Source organism: Chelonia mydas, chromosome 11, assembly GCF_015237465.2.
Source record: "Chelonia mydas isolate rCheMyd1 chromosome 11, rCheMyd1.pri.v2, whole genome shotgun sequence".
Taxonomy (NCBI): domain Eukaryota; kingdom Metazoa; phylum Chordata; order Testudines; family Cheloniidae; genus Chelonia; species Chelonia mydas.
The window spans coordinates 36,076,648-36,101,533 of record NC_051251.2 but is presented as its reverse complement, the minus strand read 5'-3'; the positions used below and the strand labels follow the sequence as shown (position 1 = coordinate 36,101,533).

General features: G+C 41.3%; 2 protein-coding genes across 15 annotated transcripts in view; both read left to right on the top strand.

Moving 5' to 3' along the window:
• Window positions 1-13,069, top strand: part of TTC21B (tetratricopeptide repeat domain 21B) — a 105,516-nt gene extending 92,447 nt beyond the window's left edge. For 8 of the 10 annotated variants that reach the window (XM_037912956.2, XM_037912961.2, XM_043525376.1 and 5 more), the window contains 2 exons: window positions 1,967-2,034; window positions 4,219-13,069. In XM_037912956.2, coding sequence (XP_037768884.1) covers window positions 1,967-2,034; window positions 4,219-4,296 — 146 coding nt within the window. In that variant the 3' untranslated portion in view covers window positions 4,297-13,069. The remainder of the gene's footprint in view (window positions 1-1,966; window positions 2,035-4,218) is intronic. The other 2 variants (XM_037912958.2, XM_037912957.2) reach the window with 1 other exon arrangement.
• A 959-nt stretch (window positions 13,070-14,028) lies between these two features.
• Window positions 14,029-24,886, top strand: part of GALNT3 (polypeptide N-acetylgalactosaminyltransferase 3) — a 47,516-nt gene continuing 36,658 nt past the window's right edge. For 3 of the 5 annotated variants that reach the window (XM_037912968.2, XM_037912967.2, XM_043525380.1), the window contains exon 1: window positions 14,199-14,338. The gene's annotated coding sequence lies outside the window, so the exon portion shown is untranslated. Of the gene's footprint in view, window positions 14,130-14,198; window positions 14,440-24,886 lie in introns of those variants that run through there. The other 2 variants (XM_043525379.1, XM_043525378.1) reach the window with 2 other exon arrangements.

The following is a 24,886-nucleotide window of genomic DNA, read 5'->3' as shown; positions in this document are numbered from 1 at the left end:
AGCTAATCTTTCTTGAAGATCTTTTCCTAGGAGGAGAAAGTGTAGAACAGTGAATTATATCTATGGGTTTCACACTGAGGGGCTGGCCTATGAAGTGTCTGGATGGTGTCATAAAGTTGCAGCTCAAATAACTGTTTTGAAGAAGCTGCCTCAACAGACCAAGGCCCAAGAGAAATGTTGATTTCAATGAGGCCAGCACAGAACTTGCCCTTCAACTTTCTTGAAACATTTTGGGGGGCTTGTGGAGCAAACATGCAAACTTAAGTCATTTGGCATCTAGATACTATACCACAGTGTCTTGAAAAACGTAAAGTAGATATAATTTTGCATACGGTAGAATCATGGCCAATTGAAAATATTGTCGTATGCCTCTATTTTTCATTGTGTACACATATACTAGGGTTACAATCCTCATGCAGTAGAATTAATGCTAGAAAAAATGGTAGAAACTTCAGCTTGAATGTAAACCTTGTAAACATTGGTAGGGCTCCGTGTCTGTCTTGGATTTTGAGACTTTTCGTGACTTCTGCAGTGGCCAGTGTGGCTGACCCCAGCATCACCCAAGCAGGTGGCCCCAGGGACAGCCACACTTGCCGCTGCTGGAGCAGCGCCGCAGCCTGCTGCACTTGCCTCTGCTCGGGGGCAGCCAGAGCAGCAGCTGTTCAGCTACCCTGGGCGGCCGGAGCAGCCTCCCAGCAGCGGCTCCCTGGTGCGCACCTCCCAAGATTTAGTCACCAGTATTTTTACTAAAAGTCCTGGACAGGTCACGTGGCCATAAATTTTTGTTTATTGCCCGTGACCTGTCCATGACTTTTACTAAAAATACCCATGACTAAATTGTAGCCTTACACATTGGTCATCTTATTGTCCATTTGCTTATGTAGGATAGCTTTATAGAGACTGTTCAGAACTATAGACTTTCTTATGGCTCTCTGTTGGAAATTACTCATCATAGACTTTTTATTTCTGGGCTCTGACCTCTTCCCCAAACTGAGATATTTGGGCTGTGCCTCTTTTCCTGCAAATATCAGATTAGTCCCCATGTCATTATGGATATTGGCTATTCCTTGTGTCCTTTTGCTAGCTTCTCTGCCTGCAGAGATACAAACAGAATAACATTTCAGCTTTCCTGTCTTAGCCAATGCAGGCCAGACTTTTAAGGCTTTCTTTGAGGCAGCAGTATGCAGAATATTCCCCATGTTCTTTTTCTTGGGGGACAAGAATTTTCATATATCTATATCCCCAACAAGGCCAACTCATCAAGGTCCTTTCTGTTGGCTTTCTACTCCCCCATCATGTTATGGCTGACAAAATGGGGTAGGTAAAAGACAAAGATGCTCTCAAGAGCCATAGAACCATCTCTCAGTACTGTTGGTAGAGAATTTGAGGTGAGTACAGAAGAGGTGTGGCCAAATCTTGGTGCCCCAGAGACAAATGTTAACTGCCTCTGATATTTGCTGCAAGGGGCACAGTCCAAATATGTTGATTGAGGGAGAAGTGAGTTCCACCAAGAAAATAATCAGCTAAACAAGTTTTCCATTCTTGTTCTTGTATCTTTTTATTTAGTTTTGTGTCCTCACCTAATATAACTAAACTATCAAAAGGGTGGTTTCTATCAAAATAGTGATTCTTAGCCCAGTGTGAGAGGTCATGAAGGATGAAGTGACAACTTAATTTAATATGGGTTACCACTATATATTCTTTAGAATGTAAATCTTCGTTCCTGTGTGTAAATATATCTGGTGATAAGTTATTTAATTTTAAAATGCCTTCAAAACTCATTTTAGAGCTCTACCTAACTTGCCTGTTTCAGAAGGGTGTTTTGGAGACCACTTAGCAAACAGTTATTCCAACTTTTTTCTTTTAAGTAAACTTGACCATTGGGATATTTTCAACTTGAATGTGATGTTTTATTCTTTGTTTAATTTTAAGCATAATATGTCATGGGTATTTGCACTGCTTACAGGATACAAGCTGGCATTTAATTACTTGAAAGGAAAGAGATATGTAGAAGCAATTGATATTTGTCATAAGGTAGGCTTTTAATTCATATTTTAACTGTTTGCACTACTATAACTTCCTTTTATAACTGAGTTATTTCTGTATTTTTCAGATTCACAAATTACAAATTATGTAGCATTTAGCTTCGGAAATTGTTTAATTTCATAAAGTTGGTAGATGTTCAGGTTACTTGGTTTAGTTCAGCCTGTTTTTTCCTAAATTCCTCAGATCATCAAGGAATAACTGAGAAAGTAGCTGTCACCAGGATTCCCTCTAATTTTTCCCACCATGTGTGGAATGAATTTTGTTATGTACACCAACATGGAGATGATGTCTGACCCACATCACCTCCATATTGATGAACATGACAAAATTCATAGGCCGAGGGATTCCGAGTGTGGGAGGGGGCCCAGGGCTGGGGGCAGAGGGGTGAGAACTCCAGCTGGGGGTGTGGGCTCTGGGCTGGGGCTGGGGATGAGGGGCTAGGGCAGAGAGTTGGGGTGCTGGGGCTGGAGGACTCCGGCTGGGAGTGCGGGCTCTGAGTGGGGCCGGGATCACGGGTTTGGGGTGCGGGCTGCCCTGGGGCTGTGATGGCAGGGAGGACTTTCTGCAGCTCTCTCGCCTCGCAGCAGTACTTGGGTCATGTCAGGTCCGTGCTGGGGCTGGGGGAGGGGCGCCTCTCCCCAAGCCATGGCAGGTCCAGGCCAGGCTGGGTTGGGGCACATCTCCCGCAGCTGCAGCAGGTCCAGGGTTTGGCTGGGTTGGGGGAGGGGGAGAGTAATCTCTCCCCACCGCAGCCCTGAGTGCCTGCGCAGTGCTTAATAGGCTGCTGCGTGATTGCACAGCTTAGAGGGAACTTAGGCTGTCTCCCACTGTATATCAGAGCCAAGGCAAAGTATCCTCTGCTGCCCTGTGGGTTGCAACTTGGTACAGTTCTATATGATTTAACTCAAGTTAATGAAATTTGAGAGCAGAATTCCAATGTTAATGCCACATGAAAGGCTAGTAGAAGAGTAACTTTTCAGTAGCGTCTCTGTAAAATAAATTTTATATGACCACAACAACCTTTTGAAATTTGGTGTAAATTAACATTTATTAACAGTTCTATTTAACTGTTCTAATTTACTGTGACTGACTCAAACATTCTAAATCTGAGGGGTGAAATGGATGAGGTTGGAGGTTATGAGAAAAAAATGTATATTTGAATATTAGTGCAGTCAAATACTATCTTTCTAATCATCTGTTATTAATTATGTTTATAATGGTCATGCCTAAGCATCAAGCAAGAATGGGGCCTTATTGTGCTAGGCACTGAACAGATTAGCAGACAGTCCATACCCCAAGGAGTTAAACTGTCGAGACACACACAGGACTCAGGAAAGGAATATAACAGAGAAGCCAAGTGAATAATGTATGCAAAGCTCATGTTAAAGCCATGTTTTTTGTTTTTGTTATTGCGGAGGTGGGGGGGAGGTTAATTAGGAAGGGATGAGCTAAATGGAAAGAAAAGTGAAGGGAGGGGGATATTAAAGGCAAGGATGTGAGGGGGACAGTGCAGTGGAGAACAGGGAAAGGGGCTGGTGTGGAATGAAGCTGAGATGAAGTGTGTGTGAGAGCAGTGGGATGGGCTAGATGCCCAAAGAACAATCCTGTCCAAGACCGTAGGTACATACTTGGGTGGCTAACCTGTACTGCTACAGCCATGCTTCTATTTTTAGCATGTTAGCTCGATCAGAGCCAGCACAGGTATGTTTTCTCAAACTGGAAATTACACCTTCCAGCTCCTGAGCAGACCTAACCTATTAGAAGGCAGAGAGAGAGGGGGTTGGAGCAAACAGCCAGTCAGCACAGAGCAAAGAAAGTCCAGTCAAAATTAGAAAGTTCTCTGAATGTCTGGTGGTCCCTGTTTGGCTGCTTCTGCAGGTGCTCCTAATGGCCTGAGTCACTGGCTAGTTTCTCCCTGCAGTTTTCCCCCAAGTCCATGTGGTGGATGGAAGGGACAAGATTGTCTTTATGATACAGCTATTTATGACCATTGTACATCTGCTGTGATGAAATATCTTATGTATTTATAAACAAAATCATCAAACTGTTACTGATTTATTAGAAGGCTTAAAATGAAGCTCAAAATGATGATCGAAATGTCTGACAGTAATTGTTCATTTTAGCATGCTTTATAACTGGTTTTAAACTGTGTGTATTGTTTGCCTTTAACAGGTCCTAAAAGCACACCCAAACTACCCAAAGATCAGAAAGGAAATACTTGACAAGGCTCGTGCATCCTTAAGGACTTGAACCTTATTTGTATGAATCACTGAATTTTTATCCAATTTTGGAAATTGTGTATTGGATATTACAATGAAGAAATGGCCATTCAGTATGTAAATATTAGCAATATTGTACACATCATCCAGATCTCATATATAGTTACTCTTCAAGGACAAAAGAGATTTTTTTCTTCAGAGCTGTGGATTTATCTTTTCTCCAGTAGAGGAGGCTTTTGTACATCAGGATTTAATAAACTTAAAAAGAAATAGTATGTATGAATTACAATTTTGTACTAGACAGGAAACTAAATGACAAGTGATTTCCAGTGCTATCGTCTAGAAGGTACTAACTTTAAACTGTAAACAAATAACCAATCTTGCAGTCCTGTTTCACAACAGGAAGAAATACTACTTTGCTGTGTGAAGAGGTGACATTTGAAAATACAAATAGCTACAGTGAAAGCCACATGCGTTTATGTAGTACTGATTGAATACACTTCTCACAAATGGATTCACCCGCAACTAGAATATTCATCATCTTCTGCTAGTGATGATTTACTTACTATCAAAAAGTTTCAAATATAATTTGAAAATGTTTTTGGAAGATAACAGAAACTGTAAATAACTTGTGTTTAAAATAAAATTGACTAACACTCTAATTCCTGAGCATATAGCAATCTTTGATCAGAGAAGAGGCAGGGAATGAATGGAACAAGAATAAGATGTTTCCCCTCTTAAGTGCTGTCATTTGTGGCACAGCATTTTAAACTCAGTGTAATTTTTCTCCTCCTCTGGAGGTCACTGTTTTTGTTCATCACTAAAGAAGAAACCTGTCCTTAATTCTCCTTTAGTGATTACTTAAGATTTCTCAGTTCTAGCAAATGGACTTAATTAGCAATCTCAATGTAAGCTTTCTTTATACTGTTGCTACTGAGATATTTGTAAATGAGGTTTTATTTTTACATTCACTTTTAACTGAGCTATATGGTTAAACTGGGAAAGCAGTAAGTTTATATTTTAATATGGTTTTAAATGAAAATGACATTTTAATTGAGATTTAGCATTTAGTAACAAAGATTAATTTTTTGTAATATTTGGTAAAGGTATTTAAATAATTGATTTTTAAAAGGTTAGGAAAATCAATATTCCCAGTTGTGAGACATATTCTTAACGCTCAAACTAGAAGTATTTCATTTTGAAATACTTCTGTTTTTGATTGTCCATCTGTTTATGTAGTACATCCATGTATAACTAATAGTTATGTGTGTGCAGCAAATTATGGTTTGTCTCATTTAGTCTATAAATGTTTTGCAGAGAGAGAAGTTTGGGTATAGCAATCAAAGATTTTGTACTCTGTACACAAGATACTGGCTGTCCTATAAGAACAGTTTCATCCCACAAATGGGAAAGACTGACTAGTGAGTGGGTTCTGAATGCTTTTCTCTTGACTGGTCTAATATCTTACGCTACAGAAATTGTTACACTACAGCATTATGTCTTCAAATAGCACATTGTGTTTATCTTTCTCAAAAAAGCTATTTTGGCAAGAAAAGAGAACTTTTTAAAACAGTAATTAACTTCCTAAAATAGCCAGTGTCAGTTTCCTCAAGTAATTCTGGCTTCTTATGTTGACATTTTGTAAGGTCCGTAAAAGACATGACACTTGAAAATGTCTGTTAAGGATGTGTAGCCTACATAAAGGAGACAACTTAAAAATCATATCTGACACAGCTACCAGTAATTGGGGTACAATATCCAGGTTGACTTTCTTTAAACTAACAGGGACCATATCAAGGCATTTTGCAGTAAAATCTGTGGGTGAGGGACACAACACAGGAAATTGAAAAGTTAACTTTGCGTAGTTTCCTCTGACAGTTCTTGTTGAAGGGACTGTTTGGGAGGACTGCAGAGGAAGGGACGTATGCAGGTTCCAAATCCTGTAGATCATGGGTGAAGAAAAGCTGCTGTCTTGTGGAGGGATTGGCCCCTGAGGTCATTTGTGAATGATTATTTTGCTCAGATGGAACAATATTGACTGCCACACAGATCTTGTATCTGCTGTGCTCAGAGATGTGTTTTATGGTGCAGTATGTCTACTCCTGGCCTTGCTTCCCTAGCAAAAGTGAGATCTATAATTCACTAATGCAGCTGTACTCGTGGGGGTAGTGGTTAAACATGTTGTATTAAGTGGGACTCAGGCATTGTTAGTAGTGTATTGTCTAACAGTGGGGTTAGATGACATGGTAAAGGCTTATAAGCAGACCTGGACTCTCTGCAGCTTCCACAGTTGTTACCACCATCAGAACTGCACCAGAGGGCACTAATGAATCACAGGTCTCTTTTTTGATAGTGTAGATACAGCCCCTGAATCACTGAAGGGGAGCCACAGATTCACCCAACCCAGTTCCGCCAGCCTCAGCCTCAGCCTCTCTCCATTTGCATTAATGGGAGCTGGATCAACTCTTGGCTTTTAAGTCTAAAGTGAAAATTGAATGGTCTATTCCATGATGCTACTTAGAAGATACTATTCAAAAGAGGCACGAGTAGTTCTGTTTCTGTATCCATTTAATCTTCGTATATAGTGTTGTTGTAGCCATGCTGGGTCCAAGGATATTAGCAATACAAGATGGGTAAGGTAATATCTTTTAGTGGCCCAGCTTCTGGTGAGAGAAAGACAGGCTTTCAAGCTTATACAGAACTCGAAATGTGTTAACTACTTATGCTAAACAATCTGTTCCACCTTGTATTTAGTTGTGACACTGAGTACATTTCCAAGACCTGAAGAGCTCTGTGTAAACTCAAAAGCTTGTCTCTCCCACCAACAGAAGTTGGTCCACTAAAAGATATTACCTCATCCACCTTGTCCATTTAATGTTGGCTGTCTCATTTGAAAGAGCAAACTATGGGGAAGGAGTAAGGAAGGTTTGATCCATGGCCATTTTGTGATGTAAACACTAGTTGCTAGGAACTGAACTGAGACTAAGGTCATAGAATCATAGAATATCAGGGTTGGAAGGGACCTCAGGAGGTCATCTAGTCCAACCCCCTGCTCAAAGCAGGACCAGTCCCCAACTAAATCATCCCAGCCAGGGCTTTGTCAAGCCTGACCTTAAAAACTACTAAGGAAGGAGATTCCATCACCTTCCTAGGTAACGCATTCCAGTGTTTCACCACCCTCCTAGTGAAAAAGTTTTTCCTAATATCCAACCTAAATCTCCCCCACTGCAACTTGAGACCATTACTCCTTGTTCTGTCATCTGCTACCACTGAGAACAGTCTAGAGCCATCCTCTTTGGAACCCCCTTTCAGGTAGTTGAAAGCAGCTATCAAATCCCCCCCTCATTCTTCTCTTCCACAAACTAAACAATCCCAGTTCCCTCAGCCTCTCCTCGTAAGTCATGTGTTCCAGTCCCCTAATCATTTTTGTTGCCCTTCGCTGGACTCTTTCCAGTTTTTCCACATCCTTCTTGTAGTGTGGGGCCCAAAACTGGACAGAGTACTCCAGATGAGGCCTCACCAATGTTGAAGTCACGTCCCTCGATCTGCTGGCAATGCCCCTACATATACATCCCAAAATGCCATTGGCCTTCTTGGCAACAAAGGCACACTGTTGACTCATATCCAGCTTCTCGTCCACTGTAACCCCTAGGTCCTTTTCTGCACGCAACTACCATCTATCTGATTGTTATAATTTCCTGTCTTTACCAAACAGGGCTGTATTCATATTGGCAACCCTGGTAAAAGGCTTCCAATCTTCCATTAAGAATCCCTGAGCCTTCCCGTCCCTAATGTCTTGTTAAGGATGAAATCTTTTTAGGAGGGAAGTGAGGGAAGAAACCTTTAAATCTAAAGATGAAAAAGTATGCTGTGATTATAGACAGTCTGTCTTAAGTGTTGCTTAAATGTACTTTTCTCAGATGAATTAAATATTGTTTTCTCTTTGGTACATATGAACCACTTCAAACTCTTGTCATTTTGTATTCTTTACTTTCTCTCTCAAGCTGCTTTTTTTTAACTGAATGACCTTGTTTCATTTCTGTTTATTCCAGTTAATTGGAAATGCTGATTCCTGATCTGCTGTTTCTTATTTTAGTATTTATTTCTTTTGCAGCCTTTTTCCAAGCCACCTTCCTAATAACGGTTTTGAATAGAAGAGGCTCCTGAGATTGAGGGAAGTCAGCTATGTTAATTTCAAAGAGCTCCAATCTTCAGTATGATGTTTCCTAGCAACACATCTTCCATTCTTGCCTTTGGTGAACAAGGGAGGGGAGTGAGTGTGTTTTCTATTGATTCATTCACTTGAGATCTAAGTGTCCTGTGGCTATAGCAACACAAACCAGAGGTGTCTTCTTACCCCCTCCTTTTGGTTTAGGATCCCTGAAATATTTTCTAGGAGGATGTCCATAGGGTAGCTTTTCTGACTGTAAGCAGAACAGGCTCTGGTAGACTGCTTTTCTCTCTCTGTTTTGAGCACTATGCTAAGACCATAACAATTATCTTAGAGGTAAAATGGCAATAATTTCACTAGCTAAAATGAGCAGACTAATCAAACTAATACTGAATAATTTTAAAATAAGAGTACAACATGTTTGCACTGGCCAGTTTAGACTAGGTCTAACTATGTTATGAACCACTTTGCAAATTGTTGTAGCCACACTAAGGAGGGTCCATAATAGGGACAACTTTAAATTAGGGACCTAAACCCTAATTCTGCAAACACTGAAACATGAGTAATTTTATTCATATGAAGTTATCGTTGGACTAAGCCTGTGCTGGCCAGCAACCTTTCTGACAAGAACAGTCTTTGAAAAGAGCTTTTCCACTGTAGATTAGACATTAGAGATGAAATCCTGGCCACAGTGAAATCAATGCAAAACTCATTGAACAGTGGGGCCAGGATTTTACCCTTGAAGCATGTACTAAAACATTAAGCATCAAACATTAAGATGTTCAATTAAGAAAACTTTACACTTAAAATACAGTATTTGACTCATCAGTAGTAACAATCCATTATCACTGCAGCATGTGGGATTCCTTAAATGTGTAAAATTGCTCAGATGCGTAAAAGTTTCAGGATCAGGGCCTTCGTCCAGAAGATGGTTACACCTAGCCTATGCTCACCAGGGAAATTGTAGAAACTTTCACAGACACCTTACTGGGAACAATGTTTTTTAAAACTGGTTTTGGATAATATGGTTCCTTGTATTGTAAACAAATACTGAATGCCAGCATTTTAAATTTCTGTCATTTTATCAAGACAGAACTGCCCAGGCCTCATGTGAAAAGATCTGGATAAATATAACATGAGAAAGCAGTAAACATGTGTTTTTTGTTAGAATAGTTTTACACTGAACATTTTGCATATTCCAGTAAAAGATAACTCCGTATTCTGGTTATTGAATATTCTGAATCAGTGTGATAGCATCCAAAAACAGGATAGCTTTGAATGATCTGCAAGAAATGGTAAATGGCAAACTAATGACATTTAGAGATAGTACTAAATTAAAAGATGCTCCAAATATCAGCAGGGACAAAAAATTACCAAGTCAGATGTTAAAAATATGGGTGAGATATGAAATTAAATCTGGAAAATACAAACAAATAGATCTAGGGGAAATAATTGTAAACACGGATATTCAATTGGAGATTCTTGGAAAACAATGCCAAAAGGTACCTACAGTGATGATGGACAGAAATTGGATAGGAGCTTGTAATTTGATATGGTGGCAAAGAAAGCAAAAGCTATTTTGAGCTGTCTGCAAAGGCATTATGTCATGGACTAGGGAACTGATTTCTCTGTACAGCAATGGTGAGACTGCACATAGAATACTGATATAGTTCTGGGAAATTCAGTACCAGAAAGATTCTGAATTCCTTCCCATTTTGTTAAATGCTAAATAAATAAAAATGAAGGCCTTGAGGGACTGACCTGAGGGGTGAGGAGAAAGTAAATTTGTATGGCTTTGCTAACTGATGATCAACAGGAAGTATAAAATATTGACTATAAGTACCTGAAAGATACGCACATCATGGAAGAGATGTGTATCTTTCTTTAGAGAGAGCCTGAGGCATGTAACTAGGAATGCTGCGATGAAACTGAGCAGAACAAATTTTAAGTGACTGCTATTAAAATATAAAATAATATACAGCATATTAGTCATTTCAAATTCAAATGGATACAGTAGGGACCAATTTATGCTAGTATGGGGTGGACAAGAGGACTTATAATGCTCTGTCTCTAAAATTCCTGGTTTTTTTCTACATTTTGGTGAAAAGATTTTTTTTCTGTGTTTGGTTTTTTTTTTCCTGAGGGAGGAGAATCAGGACACTAGCTTAAGACTAAAGCATTCCTCTTCAAGTTGGCAGAGGTTCCAAAACCAGTGTTCCCTCTCTAGTGCTTTCTTTCTTTGTCTACTTGTGATGGTGTGCTACATCTTTTTGGGTTTTGGCTATTTGCTTTACAAATTCTTTGCTTGGCTGGCCAAGTGAAATTTCAGTGGCCCCAAATTGCTGTGCCTTCTCCGGTATTTATGCAATATGCTCTAAGATTTGCAGTGACCTATGGAATTGATGAAGCCTCAGGAAACCATTTTTTTTTTCCTGTGTAACAATGCTTCCTTTAGAACAACACAATCTTTATTTTGTTCACTGTTGACTTAAGAAAATTTTATTAGTAATGTACACTAGTACTTTAAATGGAAAGCATGTACTTCTGGTTGTATTTAACCTAATGTATGGCAGAGAGTGCAAGATAGTAGGAACAACCCCGAGAGCTTTAAATAATTGTCATAGAAGCTGGTGAGGAAGAGTATGTTCTGGAGGAAGGGGCGTCTGATGCTCTAGTCTTGTTGATATTAGGAGCACCATTTTGGGATTTGCAGTGGTGCAGAAACTGAACCTCCCAAATAAGGATTGAGGTGATGCTCCTAACCTCTGCAGGAACTGAAACATCACCATCCATCTGTCTCTGCCATATTTCACTCCTGACCAGGTGTTCTCCTCATTCCAGACCTCGAGCCCCCCCTTTCTGTCAACCACATTAATGAAACTCCCTCCTTTCACTGCCCCTAAAAACCACAGCCCTGAAGCTCTACTCCTGTGGTGATTATAAACACACCATGAACAGAACTTTACCTGCTACCTCTATTCAATTGTCTGAACACATTTAACCCTTGTTATTTGAAAAAGTTATAGCCCTAGCTATTACTTTAGATCTGGGTTTTTTTTTCTATTACTTACAGGACTTCTACAGTGGGCCATAGGTTTAAAAAAAAAATTAGATAAAATCGTGTAACTCATCTGCCACATTGTGTTCCTCCTAGTGCAATTATTTCACATCCTGAAAAAGGTCTTTCAGGGCCAGCTTCTTATTTCTTAATCTTGCTGTGAAATCATAAACTCATTTTGTAATATCGGAGTCAGAGTGCAAATAGAAATTATTTTTACAATTGAACCACTTTTATTTCACTGCAGAAATAACTCTGAAGAGAAAATGGGTTTTCCCCTGCTCAGCCTTTTGTTTAAACATACATAACACTAGTATTGATAATTAGCGAACTAGCAGAAAATTGAGAAATGAGTTAATGCAGTCCTCCTCTGAAAATTGACATCTTTTTAGGTGGTGTGCACATTACAAATTTTTGCCATATTTGAACATGACTGAATAGAATGGGGTTAGATAACATGATGCTCACCACACATTAGACTAGACTGTATTCACTAGGAGAAAGTGTTTTTTAACATTTGGTGGAATTTTACTATAGACAAGGCAAGTTGTACTTTTAACATCTGTTACAGGGTGGAGATAAAGCCTAGGAGGTAGACTAGAGTTTACTTAGATGAACTCATACGGGAACACCTCGTATTCATAATCTGGAAGTGGTCTCAATAATCAGCATAGATTAGTATGAATCATGGTAAGCATGTGGCTCAGTGTGATTAAGCCCAGATCCAGATTGCATACGCAGTGGAACCAGGAATCTTAGGTGCTTGCTTTCCTGATTAAAATTGTTAGTTGTAGGGTTTTTTTAATTCCTGTTACCATTGCAGTCAGTATAACTATAGGAGAATGAGCTGGATTCCATTTTGGCTCAGCAAAACTAGTTATCTTAATTCTAATAGAATACTTACCAGTGAGCCAGCAAATAAGACAGCTTGACTTTGAGATTCTGTGTTTAATTTTTTAAAAAATTATATATAAAGAACATTTGATCTGGAAGTCTGAAAGACACAAATATAGGACATCCCCTTGTCATTTTTCCCAACCAAATCACTTTTCAGAACAGAGTCACAGCTCAAATTTGGTTCTGAATTTATTATATGTAAAGTTGAAAGTTTTCTGCAGTATGTGACACACTGTTCGAGAGGACATTTTATTCTGCCATTATAAAAGGAAGGAACTCACTGTGATCCTATCTCTAAGGGCTTTTTAAATGTTTTTTCCCCAGTAACACGTGCTGAATGTACCTGGTCAACCAAAGCTTACATGCAGCACTTATCCTTTTGCTCAATTAAATGTCAGCCCTGAAACCTGCAAGAGAAAACACATCTACACTTTGGAAATTAAACAAGGGGGGGGGGTAGAAAATTACACAATTTTCCTAAAAATTACTCACTTCATGCAACTATTTATAGAAAACAAGGGCAAAAGAAAGTTAAGGGAAATGTTACCAAATGTGCTATGTTCGTGAGGTACAAGGTTTAAATATTAAGATTTGTACAGTTTTGATATTTCTTGTGTGTTATGTGTATGCAAACAATATGATCATAATAAAATTGTAGTGCTTCTTGTGGAACCTTCATTATAGTAAGCTGCTTCTAACATTATATAAATCTAACTTCAAGTGTGTTTGCCGTCTTTTGTCTGAACCGTCATTAGAACAAGGCAGTTAGACAAGGCACAGTTCATTCCTTCAAATTTATTTGTACAGAACTAAAAAATTCTTAATATGGATCAGTCTTCATGTCAGATCATGAGTCATACCTCTGTGAAGATTGCTTTAATTAATTATATAATTATAAAGAACTGCAGAATCTACTGTGAAATGCAATTGATGAACGATAGGGCAAGCCAAAAAAACTAAAATGTATTAAAAGACAGTAATTCTTATACTATTACAACAGTGTATTGTTAGAGGTAGTGTGACATATGCCCTACACCAGCTGTGGCCTTCAGTGTAGTAAGTGCTGTATGAACACTGAGTAGCAGTCCCTACCCTAATGTTTATATTATGTAAATCCTGTAATATAATCCCAAAGAATTAAATGAATTTTAAATAGCAGAAATCTGGTAAAACTAAGAAAAATAGAGTCCTGAGGAATGTTTGAACTGTTTATGCAGCACTGCTTGGTCAGGTGTAACTTACCAGGGGATTGTGCAAGTCTGACAAAGTGGGGTAGCGGACCGATGATCATGGCGCTTTGTAGGAGTGTTTCAAAGCAAAGGCGACAATATGTAAACTTTACCCCACTACAGAGGTGGTCGATGGCTACTTACTTGAAATAAAATAAACTCTCCTGTATGGCAGAAGAGGGAAAGTGTGAGTGGTACAGCTGAAACTGTGCTCCTTGGCCATGGAAGTGGGAAGCCTCTTCCTCCTCTTAAAGTGGTAGGTAGATTAATATACATTTCATGTGGAGGTGAGAGCTTCCTAGGGCTAATTCTGCCACCTCTAGGCTGGGCCGATGGCCGGGGGAGCTTCCCCCCAGTTGAGACCAGGGCTCGGGAAAACCAGGTGCGTATCTCAAGCCAACAGCGCCCGCCGGCTGCTGTCGGCGCCCAGGAGGAGCCTTCCTGGCAGCAGCAGATGCTGAGGAGCAAAGGAGCGCCGAGGCCCGTGGGGCAAGGTGGAGCCGCGGCCGGTGAGTGTCCCTGGCGGCTGGGGCACGCAGGCTTCCCTCAGGCTCCCTGCTTCGCGCACCTGGGCGCCCAGGTAAAGCCGGGGAGGGGCCGGTGCGCAGGCGCAGTGCGGGCCCGGGCCCCAGCCCCTGGAGCTCACCTGGACGCCGCCGCCGGAGAGGCGCGCTGAGGAGAGCCCGGCCGCCGGTTCCGCGTATTCCCGCCCCACGAGGTGAGCTGTCCCCGCCGCTGGCGGTGTTGGACGCCGACGCCGACCCTTTGGGTCGGGGAGGGGGGAGCTATTCAGGGCGCGGTGCGAGGACCCCAGGGCCGGTAAGTTGGGGCGCCTCGTCCCTTAGGAGCCCTGTTGAGGCGGCCGCCACTGCTCCACCATCCCGGCCCGTGTGGTAGCGGCTGGTTCCCGGGCCGTGGCCCCCCGCTTGCGTGCTGGCAGGGCCTAGCCCTATCTCCTCAGGGTGGGGTGGTGGCCGCAGCTCCCCGGTAACTGTCCCGTGCGGGGCGGACAAACGGGAGCGCCGTGGGTATCTCACCCCGCCCGGGGACGGACCCCCACCCCCGGTCCTCTGCGAAAGGCTCCAGCGCAGCCCCCGGCAGCTCAGCCCAGCTCTGCGTCTAGCGGCCGGGTGTGTCTGCCCGCTCCCGGGGAGGCGCAAAGCCAAGCGGCTGCTGAAGGCTGCTTAGAAAGTAGAAGCCGGCTGCTGCTGCTGCTGCTGCTGTGTGACGGAGGGCAAACAAGTCTCCAGGAAACGCTAGTTGTTATCCGGACAGCTTCTCAAACAGACCTGTTGACTAAAGGAGGCGTATCCTGGTTGGGTTGGCTAGTCTCATGACTCAGTTAAGGTGCTGCCGGCAACTTGTTTGCTCCTCAATATAATGCTGCCCCTTTCTAATCTTAAGTGGCTTGTCAGAGTTTAGAGCCCTGGGGAACCAGTGGCTCCAAATCAGATACATGTGTTTGTGGGGGGGGATATGTAAATTATCGTCCCTGCCCATCCACACAAGCTGTTCTGGTCTGGGACCTTGTGTCTGTCTCCACTAGGAGTCTTCCCTCTTTCTTATCCACACAGTGCATGAGCCAGTGCCACCAGGAGTAGAGTTCTTGGCAGACTTCCCTAGGCTGTGCTGTACATTGCTGTACAGGAACAGATTCCCTGTGCACCAAGTTGCAATGCTTCTCCAGCTGGCAGTAGGCCAAATTTGAGTGGTGTGACCCGGTCCACAGGGCCACTCCCTGAAATTTGGCCTGGCCATTCCATCTGGAGTGACAGCCAGATCAGATTTCAGTACTGGTATGATTATACAGCTGGAGAAACGCTTCAAGACCTCTCTGACAGAAGCCATACTGATTTAGTATGGCAACACTGCTTAAAAGAGGTCAGATCATGACCCTTTTATCTCTGTAGTATAGACCAAGAAACCTTTGGTGAGGGGAGGGAGCATTTGCCCTTCCTCTCCCACCTGCAGTTGGTGCCACTGCTGTGGATGTTCCAGTTGGAAGTAGAAGTGGGCAGAGTCTTTTTGTTTTATGCAGTCTTGTTTATTTACAAGGAATGTACAAAGTCCTGCTTCTGTGAATGCAGGAGGAAAAAACTTGATTTAGTTGCAGTTTGGTCCTGTTTTGAGCAGGTGGTTGGACTAGATTACCTCCTGAGGTCCCTTCCAACCCTGATATTCTATGAAAGAACAAAACGTCCAGTTTCCTAGCTTACAGTATCAAGCCTCTTTAGGCAACATTAGACCCAGAGAACTTGCTATCTAGGTTTTTCTAGGGTCATACTGTGCTCAGAAGCTAATGCTTGACTTTCTTGCCTTTTGCCTCTGCCTCTTTGTTCTTGTCTGTTCTCAGTTTCTCTCTGTTCTGCTAATTTTTTCTCTCTCTCTCCAACACACACTTATCCAAAACAATACTCAGCAAAGCCCCTCCTCCAAAACATTCCAAAACTTCTGGATGGATTATATAAGAATGTCTATACTGAGTCAGACCCATGGTCCATCTTATCTTCGGAGAGTGGCCAGTGCAAGATGCTTCAGAGCTGGTCTACGCTGAAAACTTACATCAGCACAGCTATGTCTCTCACAGCTGTGGAATTTTCACACCACTGACTTCAGGTCTTCACTACCCGCTGGGTCGGCGGGTAGTGATCGATCCCCGAACGCGCTCCCCATCAACTCCGGAACTCCAGCTCGCCAGAGGTGGAAGCGGAGTCGACGGGGGAGCGGTGGTGGTTGACTCGCCACTGCCATCCTCAGAGCCAGGTAAGTCAACCTAAGATACGCCAACTTCAGCTACGCTATTCGCTAGGACCCCTGCCCCGCAGCATAGTCCAGGGCTGAGAGATGCCAAAGTAACCCCAGTTGACCTATCTACCGTGGCTCGGGGAGATAGATAAAAGCTTGGTCTATGCTACAAAATTAAGTTGGCTTAACTCCGGTCAGCATAGGTAGTGAACCGCTGCTGTGGCACAGCTGTGCTGCTAAAGCGTTAAGTGTAGCTATAACCTAACTACGGTGAAGGGAGAACTTCTGTCACTATAGCGAATGTCTACACTGAAGCACTGCTGCAGCTGTGCCACTAGCAATTTGAGTGTAGACATAACCTCAGAAGGAATGAACAGATCAGGGCATTCACATGATCCCTTTGCCATAGGTAGGTTAATATATCCTTACAGTTGTGTTAATTGACATCCATCTAACTTGACCCATAAAAAGGCTTTACGCAGCTCATAACAGTAACAACACTCTGTTTTTATAACAAGATAGTGTTCAGTGCATCATTTAATCAGCTCCCTCTCACTATCTTTATATAATTCACATCTGATTTATATTCGGGGGGAGGGACAAAAATTGGCAATTGGTCCTGCTTTGAGCAAGGGGTTGGACTAGATGATCTCCTGAGGTCCCTTCCAACCCTGATATTCTATGATTTGTTTCTTAAAAACCTGTTATTGAATTATGTTTCCCTTTCTGAAGCCTCATTTATACTTTTAAGGCACTGGACAAAGGAGTTGCATGATTTATCAAGTTTTGTCTTGAGTCTTCGATAGGTGGCCTTCAGAGTTGATTTGGTTTATAAAAATTGTAGTTATGAGGTAAACTTAGAAGTCCACACAATTGAAACTCCCAGGCTACAAATTTTTGTTGTAAACATTTTGTATAAGTATAATCAAAATCATTACATGTTTTTACAAATATTTTATTAAAATGAAAAATGATTATTTTAACATACCTGCGGTATCAAACATGTGAAACCCACAGTATAGTATTTAAAGTTATCTACATGGCTCCTAATATATTTATGCTATTTTGCACAGTAGTCTTCTGACACTAAATAACAGCATTTGTTCCATGTTTTAGTTTTAATGTTACCTATATTACCTTAAAAGTATTGCATCAGTTAGAAAAGAATTTACTTAAAAATATCCTTTGGATTATGTCTAGGTACTTTAGGCCAAATGTGTGATTTATTGAGTTATCGAGGTTAGTGCAACCTCCCTAATTGCCATGGCACCTGTCACCGTGCTGTCTATGGCCACAATCCTACAAAGGGTTCAGTGAAGGCCCAAACAGACAGACTAAGGTGGGGGAGGTACAGACTGGATGAAACACAATAATTGAAATATGTGTTTTGAGATTTGGTATCTGTTGTTTAGTTCCAGGATTCAAAAAAAAATATCTCTCTCTCTCTCTCTCAATGCTAATGTCATAGCTAGGCTGCAAGTCTGTCACAGAAGTTACGGATTCCATGACTTTCCGGGCCCTCCATGACTGCTGGTGCAACTGACCCGGGGGCCACTCGAGCTGCTCAGGCAGCCCCTGGGACAGCCGCACCGACAGCTGCTGGGGCAGTCTTGGGCAACTGCTCTCCCCCCATAGCAGTAGCAGGAGTTTGGGTGTGGGAGGGGGTGAGGGCTCGGGGCAGCGCTTACCTCAAGGGGCTCCCCGGAAGCGGCAACATGTCTGTCCCTCCCTCCCTAGGGCTCCTAGGCAGAGGTGCAGACAGCCAGGCAGCTCTGTGCACTGCCTTCACCTGCAGGCACTGCCCCAGCAGCTCCCATTGGCTATGGTTCCCGGCCAATGGGAGCTGCAGAGCGGGCAGTCAGGGTGGGGGCAGCGTGTGGAGCCCCCCTGGCTATGCCTCCATCAAGGGGCCACAGGGCCATGCCGGCCGCTTCCAGGAGCTAGGCAGGGAGCCTAGGCCACATGCTGCCACCCACGCGCTCCCCCCATCCCCAGCAGCAGCGGGGGTCCCCAAGCCACGTGCCGCCTCCCCAGAGCGCCCATGGACAGGTCATGGGCTGTGTCCTTGACTTTTACTAAAAATACCCGTGACTAAAACGTAGCCTTAAGCATAGTATCTGCCTTGCCTGTTCTTTGTTCTGGACATGGTGGCTGGAAGTGGAAAACTAATGGCGTTACTCACTTTGTGCTGCTACAGTTGAATTCTTTGAGGTTCTGAACATCTTGGGAGTTGAGTGTGCTCAGCAGTCTTCACTTTGCAGGATCAAACCCTTACTGATGCTGTACTACTTCGAGTGCTTGCTCATGTCGATTCCATTCTAAGTGTGTGCGTGCCCACATGCACAGTTGTTAGAGACTTTTGCCTCGGCAGTATCAGTAAGATCGGTTGCGGCACTCCCTTGAGTGCCACGCTCATGCGTCAGTATATTAACGCCGCTGATCCGGTTCATTCTTACCGCCCGGGACGGTTGGTTGGAGTGCCTTATCTTGCATTGCAAGAGCATTAGCGGTTCTTACAGTCCATTGTTCTGTCTCCTTTGTATTTAGTTGATAGGTGCTGATCTAGACTATTAAGTTAAGTGCAGGGTGGATAAAAATCAATTATTTAAAAAAATTTTTAAAAAATTGGATCTTTTTATTTAAATTGGATTTTTTTGATAAAATGCTTTTTGTTTTGAGGAAAAAAACTATCTAAAGATAGTTTTAATTAAGATACATTATAGCTCAAAGGTATCTCATCATGGAATAGGGATTATAAATTCTAATTCTATAGTATGACACAATATATTCATGGAATCTGTAAGAAAAGTTTTGCAAATGAGTTCCAATAGTTCATGGATTAGGGACCCAATCTTATGGGGTTCCAGGGGCTTCTGTATAGATTATTTAGGTTAATCTTTCTATCTACCCAATGGGACTTAGTGCTCAGTCTAGAAGAGACCATCAGAGATGTTTAGTTTTGCTGTTCTCAAACTGTGGATTTGTGTCCCCAGAGATAACATGCTTGTTAACAGCAAAAATGTTTTTAAATAAATACATACATACATAATATATAGAGGTGAGAAATAAGACATCAACCCTATTGTCCCTCTGCAAATTTGTGTATACAGAGTCAATCCCTTACCTCTCTCTAAAACTGCAAAGTTTCAAAAAGTTCAATGAATAGAAGATTGTTGGGGGTGGAATAGATCTGGACAAGGAGAAGAAGTCTGAAGATAAACGTGAGACGGGAGGAACAGGCAGTAGAAACAAAAGTGAAACTGTTTGAGCAGCATATTCCAGAAGTCTTGAGGTCTTTCTGAGTGAAGCCTTCATTGATTTGAGATCTACCATACCATTCTCTCACTAGAAGGGAAAACGTATAATGGCAGCAGGGCATAAGAGAGACCCAGTTTGGGTCTCATCTATCTCTGAGTTGTGAAGAATATGTATTAAGATTATAACAACCAACTAGAATTCACTTTTATGTAGAAATCCATGATTAAGTCGAGTCTTTCTGACTAGTGATTTAAATCAAATCCATCCTGTAACGTATCATGCTAAAATTGGTTCTGATTCAAATACAAAATTATGTCCAGCTTGCTTTTACACTGGAGGTGTCCCACAATATTAATTTTCTATGAATCCCTTATCTGGGAGGCCACCAAATCATCTAGTCTGACCTTCTGTATATCACAGGTCAAAGCTTGAAATCTCAAATATATACATACATATACACACACAATTCATTGATATGTGGGGCTGAATTCTCATTTACATTAAGGTACCTTTACACTTCTCTGGCAATGACTAAGAGCCTCAACAGTCAGAAGAACTAACATTGTTCAAACTGGCTATTAAGGGCCCAACCATAAAACATATCTGTATGTACAGATAATAACTCCACTGCCTTAGAGACCTGCTGTGAGAATGTCAGGGCGTAGCCATACAAATCTCATAGGATCAGGCCACAAAATTCCCCCAAATCCAATGAAGAGGAGACACAACTCAAGCTGAATTCCTCTCGAAAGCAGGAAAGGAGGTAGAATGCTACCTTTGTTGCATTGTCCACTCCTGCCATCCACAGATGCACCATGAAGATCAGGTTCCCAAAGACTTTAGGAGTAGGGGCTTAAAAGTGAGTAGCTAAGAATAATCCAGCCTCCACTGCTGACCACTTGCATATGCATACAAATGTAGCATTAACTCTTGAGACGTTCTCTTACATACGCAGACCAAAATGGCTGGCTGAGTTTTGTCGATCCTTTGAAAGAAGTCATTGAACTAAGGGCAAACAGTTTCAGCCCAAAAGTAACTTATCTGAGAAGGTATAAGCAACTGAAAAGGGGAGCAAGTAGAAGGTTTGTAATGTAAAGTTGAAATGTAAACTTGCATATTATGGGGATAAGGTGGGAGACATAAGAAGTAGAAGATAGCAGTAGGGATATATTACTGACCACCTGACCAGGACGGTGATAGTGACTGTGAAATGCTAGGGGAGATTAGAGAGGCTATAAAAATAAAAAGCTTAATAAAAATAATAATGGGGGATTTCAACTATCTCCATATTGACTGGGTACATGTCACCTCAGGATGGGATGCAGAGATAGTTTCTTGACACCTTAAATGATTGCTTCTTGGAGCAGCTTGTCCTGGAACCCACAAGAGGACATTTATCATCCCTGTGGAGGTCGGGGGGGGGACATCACAGCAGCTCACCATGGTAGCATTTAATTTCAGAAAGGGGAATTGCACAAAAATGAGGAAGTTAGTTAGACAGAAATTAAAAGCTACAGTGCAAAATTGAAATCCCTTCAAGCTTCATAGAAACTTTTTAAAGACACCATAATAGAGGCTCAATTTAAATGTATACCCAAAATTAAAAATCATACTAAGAGGGCCAAAAAAAGTGTCACCATGGCTAAAGAACAAAGTAAAAGAAGCAGTGAGAGGTGAAAAGGCATCTTGTGAAAAGTGGAAGTTAAATCCTAGTGAGGAAACTAGAAAAGAGCATAAAGTCTGGCAAGTGAAGTGTAAAAATATAATTAGGAAGTCCAAAAAAGAATTTGAAGAACTGCTAGCCAAAGACTCAAACAGTAAGAGCAAAAAAGATTTAAGTACATCAGAAGCAGGAAGCCTGCTAAACAACCAGTGGGGCCACTGAATAATGGAGATGCTAAAGGAGTACTCAAGGATGATAAGGCTCTTGCAGAGAAACTAAATGAATTTTTTGCCTTTATCTTCACGGCTGATGATGTGAGTGAAATTCCCAAATCTGAGCCATTCTTTTTAGGTGACAGAGCTGAGGTGTCAGTAAAGGAGGTTTTGGAACAAATTGATAAATGAAACAGTAATAAGTCACCAGGACCAGATGGTATGCACCAAAGAGTTCTGAAGGAACGCAAAGGTGAAATTGCAGAACTACTAACTGTAGTGTGTTACCTATAATTTAAATCAGCTTCTGTACCAGATGACTGAAGGATAGCTAATATGATGCCAATTTTTCAAAAAGGGCTCCAGAGGTGATCCCAGCAATTAGTTGAAACTATAGTAAAGAACAGAATTACTAAATACATATGTTCGCTCTTCCCCAACAAATCATGTTAATCTGTTTTTTGTAAAGGGAAATCATGCCTCACCAATCTACTAGATTTCTTTAAAGGGGTCAACGAGCATGTGGACCAGGATGATCCGGTGGATATAGTGCACTTAGATTTTCAGAACGCCTTTGACAAGTTCCCTCACCAAAGGCTCTTAAGCTGTCATGGGCTAAGAGGGAAGGTCCTCTCCTGGATCAGTAACTGTTTAAAAGATAGGAAACAAAGGGTAGGAATAAATGGTCAGTTTTCAGAATGAGAGAGGTAAAGAGTGGTGTCCTCCAGGGGCCTGTACTGGGACCCATACTGTTCAATATATTCATATATGATCCGGAAAAAGAGGTAAACAGTGAGATAGCAAAATCTGCAGATGATACAAAACTACTAGAGTCCAAAGAAGGCTGCAAGGAGTTACAAAGGGATCTCACAAAAATGAGTGACTGGATAGCATAATGGCAGATGAAATTCAGTGTTGATAAATGCAAAATAATGTACATTGGAAAACATCATCCCAACTATAGAGGTAAAATGATGGGGTCTAAATTAGCTGTTACTACTCAAGAAGGAGATCGTGGAGTCATTGTGGCTACTTCTCTGAAAACATCCATTCAATGTGCAGCAGCAGTAAAAAATACTAACAATGTTGGGAATCGTTAGGAAAGGTATAGATAATAAGACAGAAAATATCATATTGCCTCTATATAAATCCATGGTATGCCCACATCTTGAATACTGCATGCAGATGTGGTCACCCCATCTCAAAAAAGATGTATTGGAATTGGAAAAGGTTCAGAAAAGGGCAAAAAAATGATTAAAGGTATGGAACAGCTTCTGTATGAGGAGAGATTAATAGGACTGGGACTTTTTAGCTTCAAAAGACAACTAAGGGGAGATATGATTGAGGTCTATAAAATCATGACTGGTGTGAAGAAAGTAAATAAGGAAGTGTTATTTACTCCTTCTCATAACACAAGAACTAGGGGTGACCATATTATATTAATAGGCAGTAGGTTTAAAATAAACAAAAGGAAGATTTCTTCACACAATGCACAATCAACCTGTGGAATTCTTTGCCAGAGGATGTTGTGAAGGCCAAGACTATAACAGCGTTCAAAAAGAAAGAGGTAAGTTCGTGAAGGATAGGTCCATCAATGGCTCTTAGCCAGGATGGGCAGGGATGGTGTCCCTAGCCTCTGTTTACCAGAAGCTGGGACTGGATGATGGGCAGGATCACTTGATGATTAGCTGTTTTGTTTATTTCCTCTGGGGCACCTAGCTTTGGCCACTGTCGGAAAACAGGATACTGGGCTAGATGGACCTTTGGTCTGACCCAGTGTGACCATTCTTATGTTCTTATTATGGTCACTACTGCTCCCACTATAGCAATGTGACTCAGGTAGATGCATTTTAGCCATTTAAGTAATATCAAAATGAAATAAAATTAAGTCTTGCCCTGAATTAATGGATATTTAAACATGCAGAGCTGTGAATCCATGTGTATCACAATATTGACAAAGGGATGGGCCTTCTGTACTAAAACTGTCTTTTGGGTGTGACTTATTCATTGCACTAATTTTACAGTACAACTAAAAGCTTCTTATATTGCAAAATATTTTGACTCCTTAAACCATACCATTCATTCTTCAGTTGAAAAGCACATGCTCAGAGCTCTTACACAAAGTAACTTCTAGTCTTGATTTCCACATTCAGTAACAGTATATATATTTGAGCTATAGGCTAAAAAGTATGCTTGGTTGCAGAATCCCTTCCCCACAAAAATGATGGGCTAAGCAGATAATCCTGATCAGATACACTTTATGGTGTCTCTTGGAGTCAGAGACGGGGTCACAATGTCTGTGATGACTTTGCCAGTTTCTTGCACCCATTAGCACAGCCCTTGGGTCCCCCACAAGGTCAAGCCCTTAATACTTATTGTGCCATATTTATAAAGCTGGACCATAAAAGTTTCCTAATTCTTTCTCTATATTAAAAAGCAATCTTTAACTCAAAGTTTTTGATGGAGGCTCATGGATTCAGCATACTTATTTTTATTTAAACATTTTAAGAGATTATAAATGTAGGTTTTAGCATATTTTGTATTAAATTCAGATTTCATTGTAAACAAGTTTATTATTAAAATCAAAATAAATGCAATAAAAAACTGATTTAAATAAAAAATCCCTATTTAAATTTTTAATTTTTTTTTTTATTTTTAAAAAATCTATTTTTATCCACCCTGATTGCTGAGCATCAAGAAATGCACCTATAATACAGAGCACTGTTTTAAGGACTAGCATAAGGTTTACATTCACAAATTCAGCGTGAGCATACTGTTGTCCGTGAAAGCAGTACCTTACGTTTATCATGAAAAATAAACACAGAAAACACATTTAAACTTTCCACAATAATTCATCCAGTCTCCACAAATCAAGAGCTCACACCTTTCAATTTCAACCCTGTAAAGGCTTGTATACGCTTGAAATGCTATAGTGGCACAGCTGTGCTGCTGTAGTGCTTTGTAACCACTATCTACCCCAGAAGTTGTTCTCCCATTGGCCTATGCAGTCCACTTCCCAGAGAGGCGATAACTAGGTCGATGGAAGAATTCTTCTATTGACTAGCGCTGTCTCCATCGGGAATTAGGTCAATTTAACTACGTTACTTGGGCAGTGTGGATTTTTCACACCCTGAAGCAATGTAGCTGGGTTGACCTACTTTTTAGTGTAGACCAGTCCTATGTGTTGTAGTTCCTTCGACAAAGGGGTTTGAAGTAAAAGTCTGATATTAGAAAAATGTTAGTCACATGGCCATTTTTAAAACAGTCATACTGGTATTAAAAAAAAAAAAATCAAGCGGTGCACAAATGACAATAAACTAGGGCTGTCAAGTGATTAAAAAAATTAATCACACGATTAATCACATTGTTAAACAATAGAATACCAATT